At 39.5% G+C, this 19,114-nt stretch overlaps 1 protein-coding gene across 2 annotated transcripts in view; it reads left to right on the forward strand.

Annotated features, from left to right (window-relative positions):
• The window catches only part of EGFR (epidermal growth factor receptor), a 223,370-nt gene that overhangs the window by 192,289 nt on the left and 11,967 nt on the right, over positions 1 to 19,114 (forward strand). For both annotated transcript variants that reach the window (XM_037889981.2, XM_037889982.2), the window contains exons 19-23: positions 752 to 850; positions 6,279 to 6,464; positions 12,045 to 12,200; positions 13,014 to 13,089; positions 14,244 to 14,390. In XM_037889981.2, the coding sequence (XP_037745909.1) occupies positions 752 to 850; positions 6,279 to 6,464; positions 12,045 to 12,200; positions 13,014 to 13,089; positions 14,244 to 14,390 (664 nt within the window). The remainder of the gene's footprint in view (positions 1 to 751; positions 851 to 6,278; positions 6,465 to 12,044; positions 12,201 to 13,013; positions 13,090 to 14,243; positions 14,391 to 19,114) is intronic.

The raw sequence follows: 19,114 nt of genomic DNA on the forward strand, positions 1-19,114 counted from the left end.
ATTAAGTTTAGATACTTGGGGGCAGATTTTCAAATGTGCCTAAAAAATTTAGGAGTGCAAGTCCCATTGTTTTTCAATAGCACTTGTACTCCTAAGTCCCTTGTGCTTTTGAAGATTTCCCCTTTTGACCTCATATACTCCTCTGCCTACATGACTAACTGATGCAATAGGCGGTGAACAAGACACCATTCTGATATGAATTTACTTCTTATAATATATATTAAGGATTGGATTATTGTATAACCCTTGGAACAGGCTGGCTGAAATTTAGTTTCACGTGAGAAAATCCTGATTCCCATCATTCAGCAGCTTATAAATTAGAAGTGACACAATAATCAACATAGTGAACAACGAGTTCAGCAGAGACTAGTAATGTCCAGTTGTGTCCAACTTGCATGTACAACTGCCGTGATTGTTAGTACTATTTAGATATTGGTGCACACATATTGCCATTTATGCATCTTCTGGGCTCTTTGCACATGTGACTCAAGGTAATTGCACATGCATGTTTTTGAAAATCAGGCCCAAGAGATTGAGATGGATGCCACTCCATTAACAAGAGACTATCCAGAGAGTGACTGCTATATACCTCCTTCGCGGCCTGCTTAGCCTCCACTAATTATTGCTTAGAATGTTTCAGTGTGGTCTGAAAACACCATACACATAAATGTAAAAACATGCATTTGCAATTACCTCAGTGATAGTGAATCATTGGCTAAGGACCTAGGTAACCTTTCTTCTTATTTTATAGGGGCTCTGGATTCCAGAAGGAGAGAAGGTTAAAATTCCTGTTGCTATTAAGGAATTGAGAGAGGCTACCTCCCCAAAAGCCAACAAGGAAATACTTGATGTGAGTTTTCATCTTTGTCTGGTACTATTAAATCTTTGCTGGTGGTAGTCTTAATGGGAGGAAAAATGAGAGGGGGGGAGTGTCCCCTAAATACCTGTAGGATTGATGACGTTTGCTTTGCATTTATATCAAGTGCACAAGGCATCTTTAGCCTTTGAAGGACTGGTTTTCATATTCAGGGTTTCCTATTGACAGATATAGTGAGCTGGGGTGGAGAAAAGACCAAGATAATTATATATAAAAACTTGAAGGGAGTATACATGTAGGTAAATGGTGAGAAGTTGCAGAGCCCTCTGGCCCTGCTCCCACTGAACTCAATAGGAGACCCATCAACGCTCATTGTAGTCAGTGGGGTGTTTACCGTTGACTTTAATGGGGGCAGAGTTACACCAACAGCAGAGCGCTTTTTGAAAATCCTACCTTACAAGCAATAACGGCATGAAATTTTAAAACATCAAATTAAGACTGATTGATTATCCATTAAAACATTCTAACAGTGATATATCTATTAGACAATGGAACAATCTGCCAAGAGAAAGTGTAGAAGCCCAATCACTTGAGATGTTTCAAGTAAGACTGGATAAAGATAATAGTGTGACACAACCTCTCCGATTGCTCTCCCAGCACCTCAAGGCTTTACAGAAATTACAAGATCTAGCTCTAAGCAATGTTAAGCTATTTTACTAGCAGCAGAATAGTTGATGATATTTTAAAATGGAATGAAGATGATCGTATTTTAGGCTAATAATTCCACTCTGTGCCTTCTGTGCATCCCCTGAAAAGTGTGGTTTTGAGATACTGCAGTCACCATTAAAAGATCAACATCTGTTGACAACTGGTGCATCCTTAACCAGGCCAGCCAAACCCTCTATCCTGCAGCCACTCTGTGGGGTTGGTCTGTGGGTACCATTGCATTCCCTTTATCTCCCATGGACCCCTTTGTGCATAGGTCATTCACTAGCACTGTGCACAGGGACCTTGATTTGGTGCTAAGGGGCATGTTAAACAGTGAGCTTAAGGCAGAGACCATCTCTTTGTTCTGTATTTGTACAGCGCCTAGTACAATGGGGTCCTGGTATGTGACGGGGGCTCCTACGTGCTATGGTAATACAAATTATAACAATAATAATTATCACTAATGCTCTTTGGACACTGATATTTCAGAGTATCATAGGGTTAAATGCATAGTTACATGGGACTAAATGAAATGTTAAAAAATTTGTCTGGCTGGCTCATGTGCCACAGAAACTGTAAAAAATCCTCTGGCCTCGTGACAAATCCAAGTACCACAGAAACCAGTTGGATTTTATTTTCTTTCTTGGATCTAGCCCATAATTAGAAAGGGGGGGGGGGAACTCATATGAATTCTACTTCTAATGTGCTTGGACAGATCAGACACACTCAGTGACTCACAGGTAGAGCTGGTCTATGTCTGGACCCCTTCCGAAGCACCAGGAGCTATCTACGCCAGCGTGGAAGGGGAGGTACATTGTACAAGGTTTAGATCTGGTACAGGGTACCTCCCACACTGAGCAGGGGATAAAGTGTGATTCTGAGTCACAGTCTGCCTCCCAGGGCTGCTCCGAGGGCCGCACAACACTGTACTGCCCCTTGCTTGGAGATCATGGCATATATATTTTAGAAAAAAATATGTATATATATGCTGTAAAAATCCTTGAGTGATAAAATATACATATATTTACAACGGATGAACCATAAACCCAGATCCAGGGATCCTCTAGCTTAGGGAACAATCTGGTATGGAGGCAAATCTGAACTTTGCTGTTTGAGCCTAACTTGTGTGTGTATATATACACACACACACTTTATTTCATCTAAGAAAATGTATGTGTTTATATATAAACACAAGTTAGGCTCAAACAACTTGAGGATCCCTGGATCTGGGTTTATGGTACCATCTTATGGTACCATGCATTTTATGGTACCGTCTTTAATTACATCAGTGATACTCAAACCTCAGTGGTTCAGGAGCCAAATTAGCAATCAACATTACCGAAAAGACCGGGGAAGTATTTAGTTTATGTATCTCACAGCAAATAAGTTCAGTGCAAGTTGATAACTTAATTGGTTAATAACATAGTAAAAGCCCTTAGTCTCAGAAGTGACTGAACTATTTTAGCTGAAACTTTCAACAACAATAACAACAAAAAATCAGCCTCAGACTGACTCCCGGCCAGGAAAATTTCAGCCTAAATGGTTAAAGTTTGGCAAAATAATAAGCAACTGAAAACATGGTCTCACAATGGGGAGGTATTGGGCAGCCTTAGCTATGGGCCTACAATAAAGCACTTTTGAATCCTCATTTCATCCTAGAAAAACTTTCTATTTCACATATATTTTAGTGTATAGATATGGCACATCATTTTATACATCTACTTTTGAAATACAAAAGAAAAGGTGGTTACTTTCAGGACCAATATGTCAAACAAAATGCCCGCTGATTTAAGTTGCTTTACTAAAAGCTGGCAATGTATTCACAAATACCGTCCACGTATTTGCACTCTGACAGGCAGACACAAACAAAGGATGCAACCATACTATCACGCCCTGCTGTAGGAAAACCTATGGCAAAAGGAAAACTCACTGATATTCCCCCTCATGGAATATTTTTAGCCTTATTTAATAACAGAAATTAAAAGGACATTAAAAAGCTGATGTAAACTGTTATGGAGAAAATAACACAAACTTGACAAAAGCTGACTTGGACCTAATTGTACTAAATTCATGTAGAGTGAAGGAAGGGTTAATTAATAAGCCAAAATTACAGTTTCTGCATTCAGCAGATCAAGCTATTCCCATGGCAGGACGGTAACAGATTGTGGCATGTGTGCTCTTCTGAAATATCAAAGTACCGTTTTTTAAACAAAGTTCAGATATCTCCACATGATCTTTTTTTCTTTTTCCCATTGAAGTAGGACCTCTTAGCAAGCAGCTCTTGCCATTTTTAGCACTGTTTACTTCTTAGATGACTTAGTTGATGGAATTCATTCCACATTTCACAAGAAAAGAAAAGATACAAAGCGATGGAAGCAGAGAGAGAGAGAAATAAACAGAACTTCAAAAAGATTTTACTGAACAGCTCTCCAAGGTCACTGATCCCTTGGAGATGGTGGCTAATTAATTAGCCACTTTCTGTAAGAAGAATGGCTAGGTATTCAGCATGTAAAAAAGCATTTGTTCATATAATCCAGTTTATTCTCCAGCCACAACTCCCATTGGCTTTATTAGTGCAGGGCTAGTTCAGGAGATTTGTTACAAAATACCAAGCATAGTTGGAGCGGGTCAGAGCGTACCTCAGAGATTTCCAAGATAAATAATTGAAACAAAGACTTGCTTTAATTTAGTAAAATATTTAAAGAGACCTGTGACTGCACAATGGTTCCATTATAAGTTCAATGGTTCTTCAAAGAGGCTATGGCCTATTTTACTTTGCAGTATCAGATTTAATAGGCAGTGTCAAATCCTGGAAGAACTCCATACTCCGTGTGGCCCATACACCCACTCCACACATTCAATTCCCAATTTCCCAGCCTTGGTCTGCTCCTTGTAGGCTGTGAAGCAGATGGGGAGTGAGAACAGCTCTGACTTTGCAGATTTTTCATTCAGTTAACATGAATTCAGTGTGGATCTGAGACTAAACAGGAAACAGTACAAGAAACAGACTTTCTTTATTGCTGGGCTTACATGGTTTTTAAGCCCATTGGGATGAACATAATTGAGCCTCTATTCATGTGGAAACATCTTATAGAATGCGTGAGGCATTGAACCAAGAGGTATTATATAAATTAATCTGAAAACCTGTATAATTTAGTAGAGAATGACATGCTTTTCCTAGAATTTTTAAACCAGGTAGAATTTAATTGGCAGCCATCTAGAAGTCTATAGGTTAGTTTCAGTATTTTGTAGCAAGGTGGTCATTCTTTATCCAGTTCTGTAGTAATCTTCTGTGATCCTTCTGTCCAGGAACCCTTTGTAAAGGGCAGCATGAGGGTGGGTTATGTGTCAAACAAAATCCCTCAAATCAGACCTCTCAACATTGTCACCTCAGTATCATGTAATAAATATCATGTGTCAGTAACACTTATCATCCTTAGGCTGGCAATGTGAAATAACAGTGCGGTGGCAGAGGAAAATATTGCTCATGGATTTCAGATTTTTTTAACGTCTTTGCTTAAATGTGCTTTTAACAGTAGCCCCCTGCCAGCCTCACAACTAGGTGACATCTGTTAAAAGCCTGTTAGATGATGATTAAACTGCTATCATACTGCATTTCTTAAACCTTTCTAAAGAGCAGAACTTTTTCTACCTCCACCACAGAAGTGTCTTGACTTTGCTTGCTTGCTTGCTTATTTTGGGCTGCTGTCTGTCAAGGGATGATTAGTTGGTGTCTGTCATTCCAGATGCTGATTTAAATGCTGACCTAAAAGTTCACTAGCGTGGAAAATTTCCCACTTAGTTCTGTATTAACTTTGCGTCAGAAAAAGAATAACCAAAGCAATATCCTGTCGATCAGGAATGAAAACAAGAAAAAAGATGGTCGCCAACCATTAAACCTGATTTTTCTATAGGGCCTCCATTTTTGAGGGCACAACTTTATGCTCGCAGTTCATACTGGGTGTGAAAACTAGCCTGCAAAAAATGGAATTCGCTGTTTAAAAAACAGACCCACAGATGCTCTAAAGTCAGGAGTGAAGAGGGGGGAGAAACCTATACTGGAAGTTAATAATTGAAAGCTATAAATGGCCATTGCATGCATAAAACCTTGATAGATATTTATTTTTGGCATGGTCGTGTTAATGAATGCACATGGTAGGTGAGCAGTCGCTCACACATTTTCGAAAATCAGGCCCTAAAGTTCAATCTCATTACAAGGCTGCACTGATGAAAGGCTGATTTCATCCTGGTTCCCAACTGTATAAAAATACATTATAAACACCTTCATATATTGCTCATTTTGCCATAACACACACACAAGCTTTACCAATCAGGGCCAAGACTTTCAAAAATGGTTGCTTAAAATTAGGCTCCTAAATCCTCATTTAGGCTGCTAAATATGTTTCCTGATCTTCAAAAATGCCAGGCACCTAGCCGCTCGCCTTAAATTTGAAATGATTAAGTCCTGTTTTTGTCTCTGGAAATTTGCACTGAACTCACTGCTTGGTATACAAGAACCAGGAAAATGAGTTGCCCTGGTGCCATTTTAAATGATGTCTCAACATTCAGATTCAGGACCTCTCAGTGCAATGGGAAATATGCATTAGAGACCCAACGTTTTACAAAAAGGTTCAGTAATCAGAAAAATGCCAGATGTTTGTTTGTTTTGTTTTTAAGCTACTGCCTCTTGCATCCTAATAGTTCTGTCATACATGAGGGACTGTTTTAGGATGTCTTCTCTTTTTCTGATCAGGAAGCTTACGTGATGGCTAGCGTTGACAATCCCCATGTGTGCCGCTTGCTGGGAATCTGCCTTACTTCTACTGTCCAGCTTATCACACAGCTTATGCCTTTTGGCTGCCTCCTTGACTACATCCGAGAGCACAAGGACAACATTGGCTCCCAGTACCTTCTCAACTGGTGTGTGCAGATTGCAAAGGTAAATGAACGGCAGCACAGTCCATCCAAAACTCTGATTATATCCAGAACCAAGAGATCTGAAAGTATGTAATCTAGCTGTCTGGTAGGTCTTTGTATTTTACCCAAGGATAGAAAGACTTGTTATCCTTGATACTAAAGGTAACCACATTTTTTGTTTGTGTAGTGCTTTAGATTTTCAAACCACTGTGCAAATATTAACTGATCCTCAGAACATTCCTGCGCAATGCAGGGTTATCACCACTGGACAAGTGATGAAACATGCACAGATTGCGATTGAATGACTTGCCCAAAGGCATGCAGTGAATCAGTGGCAGCAAGAGGGATTAGAACGTGGCAGTTTTTGACTGTCAGTCCTGTGCAATACCCTGCTACTCCGCCAATAATCCATAAACGGTCCATTCCAAAACGCTGTTTCTGTCATGCTATGTCACAAGGGCAAATGTGATGGTAAAATCTCTTCTGTGTTGGGGATTAATGTCCTGATTTTGCTGACTGCAGAGGAATAGTGATCAAATGCAGAGCCTTTTGGTACTAAAACAACAGCGCATTCTGATGCTGGTTGTTTATGACCGAAAGACCATGCCACTAGGTGGTTCTTCTGTAGCTTGTGTGCAATAAGTTGGTCTACTTAGCCCAGTTCCAGTGGATGTGTATCCATATAACAAAATCACTATCACATTTGGCACAAATTGACACGTTGTCAGATTCAGCACAGAGACAAAGGAGGAAAGGCAGCATGGAGACTAAATGATACTGTCTAGTCCTTAGAAGTAATCCTCCATATTAGGGCTGTGCCACCATGGCAGAGCAGTGTAAGAGATATTGCATGGCTCGTACCTATGCTCTCCCTTTTCTTTGTATAAACAGAGGTCCTTTTTCTGCACAGTCCATGGTCTTTCCTACAAGCATGAGGTTGCTTAAAATTTTTTAATGTTCTGTGATCATAGCCATTTGCAAGGTGTAGCATTTGAACAACCTGTTCAACTTTGTTTACATTGACATTTCTCAGAGTAGCAGCGGTGTTAGTCTGTAGTCGCAAAAAGAAAAGGAGGACTGGTGGCACCTTAGAGACTAACCAATTTATGTGAGCATAAGCTTTTGTGAGCTACAGCTCACTTCATCGGATGCATTCAGTGGAAAATACAGTGAGGAGATTTATTTTCCACTGAATGCATCCGATGAAGTGAGCTGTAGCTCACAAAAGCTCATGCTCACATAAATTGGTTAGTCTCTAAGGTGCCACTAGTACTCCTTTTATTGACATTTCTGCAATTTGAGTGAAAGCCTGGTGCTCTGACATTTTCATTTAAACTGTACGATGTCAATATGCTGCCTCTCTAGCTTTGGTGTACTCCTTGAAAAGCATAATTAGCACGGGAAGGACAAGAGAGATATCTATGGATAAAAGCAGGAAGGGCTGCCCAAATTAGCAGAAGGAAAAACAATTACTTGGAGATTCCCTGTGCTTACAAAGGAGAATACCAGCAGCACGAGTAATATCTCTCTAACCAGTAGAAGCTTGCATCTGCTGTGTTAATATTTCATAGTGGGTCATTTACAGCACCGACTGTATATTCACGTACCCATTTATCGTGCATTTGTATATTGTTAACCCAGTTATTCCAAAGAATGTTGAGAAAATAGCTGCAGTTACAGTTAATATAAATATAAATATAAAATTGGTGCATAGTAGAGCAACTCAATATTTCAGGGTGGTATAAGCATGAATTGGGACTGCACAGAGCACGCAGTGGATCACTAGCAATTAAAGTAATGTTGTTTACAAGGAAAATCATTAGCCAACAACAGTGATTGGCTCAATGTTATCATTTATTGATGGCATATGCTAAGTCATGATCTTACAGTCAGTGCTGGGATGTTCTTTAAGTAAAGTTATCTTCATAAATTATTCTGTCTCTTGTAATGTAGATTTACAGACCTGATTAAATAACTAAGTAAATAAAACTAAGCTACTGTAGCTCACGCAAAAGAAGAAAATGAGGGGTAAAACAGGTCTTGTCGTGAGGTAGCTGTGAGTAATTTTGTTGGAATCTAAGTTAGCATTTTCCTTTCTTTATAGAAGGATTTGTCCTGGGAGGAAAATAGTGGTTGAATGTCTAGAGTGGGGTAGAGGGGAGCAGAAAGATAGAAAGCTTGGGAAGCACATAACCTTTCCATCTTCTTTTTCTAAATCCTTGTGTTACAGCAGTTACTACATATGCCCATTATTAAGGTGGTGAATAGTTCCTATTATAACATCCCATTTTCAGTCACTATGTGAAGCATCCCCCTTGTGGACTGACTATTTCTATGTTCGGGCCAGTTCCAAGGTGACTTTTTTGGAAAGCTGGAGCAAAATCCCTTTCGCCATTTTAAGGTGCAGGAGGATGAAAAACTGTTCTCATTTTAAAATATCATTGCAACATGGGTCATTAGGAAGAGGTTGGTGGGGGGAGCTAAGGGGAGGGAACGATAGATGTAGTTTTTGTTATCTTTCTTAATGAGACTAACAATCTCTAAGATGCTCGGGTCCCTGTAACCCCCTGGTTGCATTATATTCATTTCTGTAATACCTATTTTTAAATTAACCTGAACACACATGGCACACTTATTATTAATCCCTGGAGACCTTGTACACATTCCAAGTTTGCCTGCTATGGTTTGCTTTTGATAAACATACTGAAGACTTCAGAGATGAATCCACAAACTACGTAGCTCCTTTTCTCTCTAAGAGTTTTGTAGTGTAATGCACACAATACAGTAAATAAACTTTATTCAGTGTATCATGCAAAGCGCCCCTGTTTCTAGTCTGTCTAATTTTAAACTGATTACAGCACCTTCCTGATTTTGCTACTTTTGGAGATTTTATCTCCTGACTACATTTCCCATCTTCCCCATCATTAATTTTTCAGGGGACAAAATTGGTCCTAAAATTGTGACATCTCATTAGTTACACTCTTCTGCGCATCTGAACTGTTACCATTCATAATTGTTAGCTTCTGTTTGATTTTCATGCCAGTTCACCCTCCAACTCAGAACAACTCCCATCTTCACAGCTACTAACTGACCATCTACCATTGTCTTTTGAGTGGTTCTTTACTAAATGCTCCTCTTAAAATCCGCATAAATAATGCTGCTAATTTCTCCTATCAACATTTTCTTTGTTACTACATCCACAAATCTTGTCCAATTTTTGGATACGATCTGCTTCTTTAAAAACCCACACTGTTGTTTTTTCTGTAAATCATAGCAAATCTGTTCATCTCTCTTAACTAACAAGCAGGAAACAAGCTCCCTTATGGACCCTTTCACGGTTTATTTTTGTTTCTCTTCCTGTGCTTTTGAAATCATTTTTTAATATACGTTACTGCTAATATATTTCATTAGTGTACAGAATGACTAGCTTTCAGATAAAAGGGTTTTGAAGACACCTTTTAAACTCAATAAATACAAAATGGGGAATAACTGGGTAGGTGGTGGTATGCTGAAAAAGGATCAGGGGGTTACAGCGGTTCACAAATTGAATATTAGTTAGCAATGTGATGCAGCTGTGAAAAAGGTGAATACCATTCCTGGGATGTGTTAATAGGAGTGTCATACGGGAGGTAATTGTCTGACTCTACTTGGCATGGTGAGGCCTCAGCTCGAGTACTGTGTCCAGTTCTGGATGCCGCACTTTAGGAAAGATGTGGATAAATTGGAAAGAGTCCAGAGGAGAACAACAAAAATGATAAAAGGTTTAGAAAACGTGACCTATGAGAAAAGGTTAAAAAAAAAATCTGGGCATGTTTAGTCTTGAGGAGAAAGACTGATGCGGGGGGGACCTGATGATAGTCTTCAGATATATTAAGGACTGTTATAAAGAGTTCGATCATCAATTGTTCTTCATGTGCACTGAAGGCAGGACAAGAAGTAATGGGCTTAATCTGAAGCAAGGGAGATGTAGGTTAGATATTAAGAAAAACCTTCTAACTATAAGGATAGTTAAGCACTGCACTAACTAGGTTGTGGAATCCCCATCATTGGATGTTTTTAAGAACAGGGTTAGACAAACAGCTTCTCAAGGATGGTCTAGGTTTACTTGGCCCTGCCTCAGTGTAGGGGGCTGGACTAGATGACCTCTCAAGGTCCCTTCCTGCCCCACATTTTTATGATTCTGTATGAAGAAAAGTTGTTGAGTGGCCCTGAGAGTGTATTATAGTCCCCTGGTTTATAATAAACTCTGTAAATCCTGATCCGGCACACAGTTAAGAATGTGTTTGTATGAGCAGCCCATTGCCTTCTGTGCATAAGTATTTGAAGGATCAGGGTCTTAAGTAAATTAATTTAAGACTGATTCCTTGCCTCTCAGCTGTTTTGAACCTCTTTACCAAAACTGATTTAGCAGGATAATTCTCTTCTTCCAGACTAGATCAAATGATTTTTCCAATGTAGGCTTTTTTTTATTGATAGCTCAAGACTTTTTGTTTCAAACGCTCAGTTCATTAAAATTGAAATTTATTCAATTACATTAACTTACATAGTGGCATTATGCCAGTTTGCTGGGGTGGTTTATTTTGGCAACATTAACCGCCCTTAGTACATTGAGGAAGTTTTGCTTAGAAGCTTCACTGTAAGATTTGAGGGTGGTCCCGCTTAATGGTAGGGCAAGAATGGAAGGGGGAGCTGGGGAGTGAATGACTCCCCAGGTGCTTTGTCATCACATTAGTATGATCCTTTTCGTGCTGTGTGTGTAGCCTGAAAGTGCTGTCTGTATTAACTGTTCAAACAAAAACCAGAACAACAGGGAATGATTGTAGTTCCTAAAAAGGATCTTGAAAGAAGCCTAACAACCTGAATGTTTCTCTCTTTTAATGCAGTTCACACACAAAGGGGTGGAGGGGGGGGGGGGAAGCTCCATGGTCAGAAATAAATGTTAGGTTCATGGCATAACAAAAGTAAACCAGCCCAATTAACCCTTTTATCTGCCTGAAAGAGCTGTACAATCAATATGGAGAAAGATGTCCTATTCTTCCCAAAATTGTATAAAAAGAGTATACATAGTATGTCAAGAGTTATCTAAGCACAGGGGTTACTGAAACTGTTTCAAGGGGAACCTGAAAAAGAGCTGTCATTGAACTGAGCCATAAAAATACAGGGGTTTTTTGTTTAGTGTGTTTTCCATCATCTCTGTATGCCTGAGTATTACCAGTTACAAAACAGTGTCTGCCACAATGAGGCAGAGAATCAACTGCTTAGTGATATAACTTGTTTTTGATTGAACTGGAAGAAGAGTCTAATGATGTATTTATAGTGTATGTGAAGTTAACCTGTAGGTATATCGACATATGTGTATTAACATGGTGGCCAAATTCTACGCCAAGTCACACTGAAGTCAGTCGGGTTGCACAGAGCAGCATTTGCCCCACTGTTAGAAAGTAACATCCTGTATGTAGATTTCTTGGGCTTGATCCCAGTCAGGCTGTGCCTATTTACCCAAGCTGCAGATCTGACCCTTTATCTTCCCCTCTCCTTTACAGAGTGAGTGTGGGTGGTAGAGAGAGAGGTATGCCAATTGCATGTCATACATCTATTGTAGGGAATGAGCTACTTAGAAGAACGTCGCTTGGTGCACCGTGATCTGGCTGCCCGGAATGTCCTTGTGAAGACTCCTCAACATGTGAAGATCACTGACTTTGGACTGGCAAAACTGCTTGGTGCTGAGGAAAAAGAGTACCATGCAGAAGGAGGCAAAGTAAGAAGTGTCAGAGAACCATCTTTATGTGTTTCATTGGATGTAGATATTTGCACTTGCGTATGAATCTTCATTTTAAAAATGAAACAAATAGGGTGGAATTTTCAAAAGTACTCAGCATTGGCTTAATTCTGTTCCCATTGTAGCCAGTGGGAGTCCACTGACTTTAATGCAAGCAGAGTTAGCCCTGTGTAACTTCAGTGAGAACAGAGGTAGGCCGATGATGAGCCCTTTTGAAAATCTCCACCCATAATGTCTGGGAAAAGCCAAGATGAACTTAAAAAAAAAAAAAAAAAAAAAGGCAAGTCTGAATTGTCATGTAGACAACACCAAATAATGTATAGTTTATGAACAGACAGGGAATACTATATATTTACATATGAAGAAAGGGAATATTATATATTTACAGATCTCATTCAACACTCCTCCTGTTTGAGGGACTATGCTCTAATGAGAAATTCAAGAGAAGCTGCTTGTGAATATTGCAGAGAGCTTAAATGGAAACCATCTGATTTCCAGTCAGTCTGATATGAGATGTTTAAACAAAAAATCTCAAAAGTTCACCTCTTAAGAATTTTGTAAAACCAAATTATCAGAGATATTTGTACTAAAAAACAAAATATTATCCAAGTTCCCAGACTCAGTGACAAATCAAAACAATGATAATTGATCCCAGCAAATCTCAAGTTGCTTGCTGTACATCTCCGATTTTCTGCCTACGGTCAAAGTATTGGTATAAACAACACTGTTGTTCTAACAGTATTGCTTCTAGATTTGAGGTAGGTGTCTTATGGCTTAACTGAATCTTCCTAGGTTCCTATCAAATGGATGGCTTTGGAGTCCATTTTACACCGAATCTACACCCATCAAAGTGATGTCTGGAGTTATGGTGAGTCTAAAAATATGATCGTAATGATTTTAGATGGGTGAGAACAAGTGTAAGATTTGTTACGGACGCTACACAGCCAATTATTCTCCAGAAATTCAGTCATCCTTTTGTGATACTTATAACAGGTTCTTAATACCAAACTGATGGGGAGAATAAATATTTATGATGGGCCAAATCTTGAGCTTCTTAATGAAGCAAAATTCCCATAGACTTGAGTGGTGAATGGGAGTGTGGTAGCGCGCAAGCACTGGGAGAGAGCTCTGCCAGCGCTCCTGGTAATCCACCTCCACGAGGGGATTAGCTCCGAGCTCTGGGAGCCTGTCCACACTAGCGCTTTAAAGCGCTCAGACTTGCTGCACTCAGGGGGTGTGATTTTTCACCTCCCTTAGCCAGCCAGTTAGAGCGCTATAAAATGTAAGTGCAGACAAGCCCTAAGTAGAGTTCACAGTATTCCATAGGGAATACATTTAAAAGGTAGAAAGACTCATAGCCTTTGAACTAAAACATATACAATGTCTGATCACGTATGGAAATTCCTATGTTTCTATTAATCCACTTAAATACATTTTCTTCACATCCAAAATCCTATTTTAGGGCCCATGCAAATGGACAGCATGATTTAACAGCTACAGCCTGGAATAGGTGATGTGCTGAAGTTAATTTAGAAAGCCTTCAAAGAGAGGAGATAATATTTTACCTCCAGAGAGATTATTTAAAACAATAACAAAACTTTAATTAAAAACAACAACAACCCACTTTGTGGGTTGGAATCCGTAATTAGCAACCTAATGCCTTTCTGTTGTGAGGAGGTGAAGTCATGAAGTAGAGTTGAACATTGAGGTTTTACCTTCTGTAAAACCCTAGGAAGAGGCCTGATTATTTCAATTTGTTTTGTTAACTCAGACCTCATTAAAATAGCTACATCTGTAAGATGGAACATTTTCTTCCTCCGTGAACAGTTGGCAAGTGAATAAACAATGATGGCCCCTTTAGTGAGCCTTAGCAGCTCTAAAACAAAGGTTAATGCCTCCACTCTATCTCTTATACATGCTGTTCCTAAGCCAAACAGACCAGGTTTGCTGTGCTTTGGGAACATCATGAATCCTTGCTGACCTGATGAGACTCTAACATTGTCCCTTTGTCCTACTCTTCAGGTGTCACAGTTTGGGAACTAATGACATTTGGATCAAAACCGTATGATGGGATCCCAGCCAGTGAGATTTCATCTGTCTTGGAGAAGGGCGAGCGTTTGCCTCAGCCTCCTATCTGTACTATTGATGTCTATATGATCATGGTCAAATGTGAGTTCAGTTCTTGTACATGTCCATGTAGTTCATATTAGTAAGAAGGAAAATGGTTCTAGTTATGGAACATTTGTATGCTATGCTGTGTTCCTGAGATTCGGAAAACATGCCTATGTGCTATATGAGAAGAGTAACATCACTATGGTATGGTTCAGACATCTCATGCTTCAGACAAGACAGCAGGTTTTTCTTTAACTACAGTTCAGAGTCCAGATTCTCATTTCTCATCATTGTGGCGGTGAGTATGGTATAAAAACCTAAATTACACCAATGTAAATCCAGACTAACAATGGAGTTACTCCAGAATTACTCCAGTGTTGCTGAGGTCAGAATATAGCCCCAGGTTTCCAATTTTGCACACTGAATCATCAGTCCTGACTTCTCTTATTTAATTAAAATGAAATGAAAACACAAGAACAAACATACACAACAGGAAAAAATGTCTGAGAATGCAATCACAGTATTAGTGGCTGCACATGAAGACTTTGAGCCAGGATCCTGAGCTTCATAAGTGGTCTGACCCCCAATTTTTTATGACTTATACTCAGACACAGTCATTACAATAAATGAACAGGAGCTAGCAGATTTGGTAAAGCAAGTTTCTGTGGCATTGGTTCCGTGTCCTTATTACTGTAAGTACATTAGAGGACATTCACAAGCAGCCCACTAGGTGGCATTTAAACACTTTCTTAGATAAAATGTACTAAGTCCTCAAAGAGGTTAAACTTTTCTTTGACTCAAAGAATTTACTTCTACTAATGCTATGGTTTTAGGAGTCTCTGAATACATACTTCTTACTACTAATAATAACAATAAATCACTCATCCAAAAAGGGTCAGCCTGCTAAAATGAGATATCGACAGATCTAATGGACAAACCAGCTGATTTCACAAATAGCTAGCTGATTTCACAACCTTCCTTTGTGTATGGCAATGAAGCATTTATATACCTGCCATGCAGACAAAGCACTGACCATGATACTTCACTGGAATTCACAATATTTCCTGATTTAGTGTAGTTCTAGAAATATTAAGCAGCAAGTTAAGACTGGTCTGTGGTTGAATACTGACAGAGATTCTACTCAGTGCAGGGGCGGGGGCAGGAGGGGAGAGGAAGGCAATAATAACAGAAAATGTGGAAAGAGTAGAGGTGCTTAATGACTTCTTTGTTTCGGTTTTCACCAAGAAGGTTGGCGGCGATTGGACGTCTAACATAGTGAATGTCAGTGAAAATGAGGTAGGATCAGAGGCTAAAAAAGGAAAAGAATAAGTTTAAAAATTACTTTGACAAGTTAGATGTTTTCAAGTCACCAGGACCTGATGAAATGCATCCTAGAATACTCAAGGAGCTATCTGAGCCATTAGCGATTATCTTTGAAAAGTCATGGAAGACAGGAGAGATTCCAGACCACTGGAAAAGGGCAAATATATTGCCCATCTATAAAAAGGGAAATAAGGACAACCTGAGGAATTACAGATCAGCCTGCTTAACTTCCCTACCCAGAAAGATAATGGAGCAAATAATTAAGCAATCAATTTGCAAACATCTAGAAGATAATAAGGTGATAAGTAACAGTCAGCATGGATTTGTCAAGAACAAATCATGTCAAACCAACCTGATATCTTTCTTTGACAGGATAACAAGCCTTGTGGATAGGGGGGGAGGGGTAGACATGGTATATCTTGACTTTAGTAAAGCTTTTGATACTATCTTGCATGAGCTTCTCATAAACAAACTAGGGATGGAGTTACCATAAGGTGGGTACAAAACTGGTTAGAAAACCATTCCCAGAGAGTAGTTATCAGTGGTTCACAGTCATGCTGAAAGGGTATGGGGTCCCGCAGGGATCAGTTCTGGGTCCGGTTCTGTTCAATATCTTCATCAATGATTTAAAAGAAGAGCGCTGTGTAAACTCGAAAACTTGTCTCTTCCAACAGAAGTTGGTTTAATAAAAGATATTACCTCACCCTGCTTCTCTCTTTCAAAACCTGGGACCAGCATGGCTACAACAACACTGCAAATAATGATTAGTAAGAAGATAGTTAGATATGTTCATCAGTGATTTAGATAATGGCATAGAGAGTACACCTATAAAGTTTGTGCATGATACCAAGCTGGAAGGGGTTGCAAATGCTGTGAAGGATAGGATTAAAGTTCAAAATGATCTGGACAAACTGGAGAAATGGACTAAAGTAAATAGGATGAAATTCAATAAGAATAAATGCAAAGTACTCCATTTAGGAAGGAACAATCAGGTGCACACATACAAAATGGGAAATAACTGCCTAAGAAGGAGTACTGTGGAAATGGATCTGGGGGACATAGTAGACCATAAGCTAAATATGAGTCAACAGTGTAATGCTTTTGCAAAAAAAGCGAACAACATTCTGGGATGTACGAGCAGGAGTATTGTAAGCAAGAGATGAGAAGTAATTCTTCGCTCTACTCCTCGGTGATTAGGCCTCAACTGGAGTATTGTGTCCAGTTCTGTGTGGACAAATTGGAGAAATTCCAGAGAAGAGCAACAAAAATGATTAAAGATCTAGAAACATGACCAATGAGGGAAGATTAAAAACATTAGGTTTGTTTAATTTGGAAAAGAGAAGATTGAGAGGGGAAATAACAGTTTTCAAGTACATAAAAGGTTGTTACAAGGAGAACAGAGAAAAATTATTCTTCTTAACCTCTGAGGATAGGACAAGAAGCAATGGACTTAAATTGCAGCAAGGGTGGTTTATGTTGGACATTAGGAAAAACTTCCTAACTGTCAGGGTAGTTAAGCACTGGAATAAATTGCCTAGGGAGGTTGTGGAATCTCCATCATTGGAGATTTTAAAGAGCAGGTTAGACAAACACCTGTCAGGGATGGTCCAGATAATACCTAGTCCTGCCATCAGTGCAGGGGACTGGACTAGATGACCTCTCGAGGTCCCTTCCAATCCTATGATTCTATGAGAACTGAAATACAATTTTACTGGTAAAAGATCAGCCAAATAAAGCCATACACTTCTAATCTGAAAAGAAATCTAAACCTGAGTTTCTACCAAAGGGCCCAATTCTGTTCTCATTGAAGCCAGTGGGAGTTTTACCAACTCTAATGGGATCAGGCCCAATATTGTATTTAGTAAACGAAGACTATGGAAACATTTAAAGTAAACCCTAACTGAAATATATATATATAAAAAAAAAATCATCCCGTCAACTTAGAAAGAAAAAACTAATAAAATGTGCAAAATAATCACTACATCAAATTATAAATAAAAATCTAAACCAATAAAATATTAAATATTAAAATATGTATAAAATTAACTTAATATTATTTTTTAAAACCTGTTTTCAATCTAAATGGGCCAGTTTCTGCCCTAGTGTAAATCACTATAGATCTGCTGACTTCATTTAGAATAATTAGCAATGAAGAACGATGCTGCCTCTCTGTACAGAAGTTAGGGCACAGGAAACGCATCTCACCACTGAAGCCAACTGTAAATTAGGTTTTCTTTCAAAGTTGTTATAATGCAAAGTTTATTGGTTTTAAAGGTAGATGACAATATTCAACCCGCAGCTCAATTAACCAACGTGTTTTAAAAATGAATTGACGTTACTTTACAACAGCAACCATATCTCATTTTCCCCATTTGCTCCAACAGTGAGATGAATTTCCTGCATAGGCTGGAGTATCTGAACAAAGTGGAAGCCATTATTGCAGCAACAGGAATTAAATAAACCACAGGGAGATGTACATGTAACTCCCTGCTCCAATGAATATTTAAGGATTTATACAAAGTGGAATAGCTTCAACAGGAGAGACTGAGCGCAACCCACCCTAGAATAGTCAATAGTCTAGTGGTTAGGATGCTCACCGGGAGAGGAAGATCTGAGTTTGTCACTACTCCAGAGTGGGGATTCAAACCTGGGTGTCTCACCTTCCAAGCAAGTGCCCTACCCACCCCATAGGCTAAAGGTTATAAGGCGACTTGCATATTTCTCCCCCTCCCTCTTTCTCTCACTCACTCACTCTCTTCCGCCCCCGCCCCCGCCCCCGAAGCTGGTTCCTGGCCAAAACTAATCTTGTCAAATTCACAGATAGTGTCAGGTCAGCCGAAACTTCATTTTTCAACAAATCAACTTTTTGACCCAGAAAGTCTGCCCAGTTCTGTTAGCCTATCTGTAGGGTGCTGTGCATAGGAGATGATTAAAAATCAACAATTACTCATGGGGCCCTGTTCTGGTCTCAGTTACCCAGGTGATTTCCATGAGAGGTGCGCGCATGTAAATGAGAACAAAATTGGCGCACTAGAGGCAAATCCAGATACCATCACCAGGCCAGGTACTGGTCAGATATATAGGAAAATGGGGGAGAGAAATCCTCCCTACACCGTTGTGGAGTGGCTCTGAAGCTGAAGTAGCCTTCACAGATCTGCCAGGTGGAGTGGGGGTATGTCAGTGCTTGCATAGCATTGGATCCGCTGCCCATCTCCTGGTCCAGCACTCCCTTCCCCATCCTGTGGGCTGCTATGTAATGAGCTTGTGTGGAGCAGGGATCCCGACCTTTTAGGAGGACTATGCCAGAAGGAGTTAAAGGAGGGTACTCCCTGCATGTTGATGCTAAGCAGGAATCTTTCTACCATATCTTTTTTTTTTTTTTTTTTTTTTGGTCTTCCAAGAAGAGCAGAGAGTGGTGTTCTTAAATGTCAAAAAGAAACAAAGAATAAAGTCTGACG

This window comes from Chelonia mydas, chromosome 2, assembly GCF_015237465.2.
Source record: "Chelonia mydas isolate rCheMyd1 chromosome 2, rCheMyd1.pri.v2, whole genome shotgun sequence".
Classification (NCBI taxonomy): Eukaryota; Metazoa; Chordata; order Testudines; family Cheloniidae; genus Chelonia; species Chelonia mydas.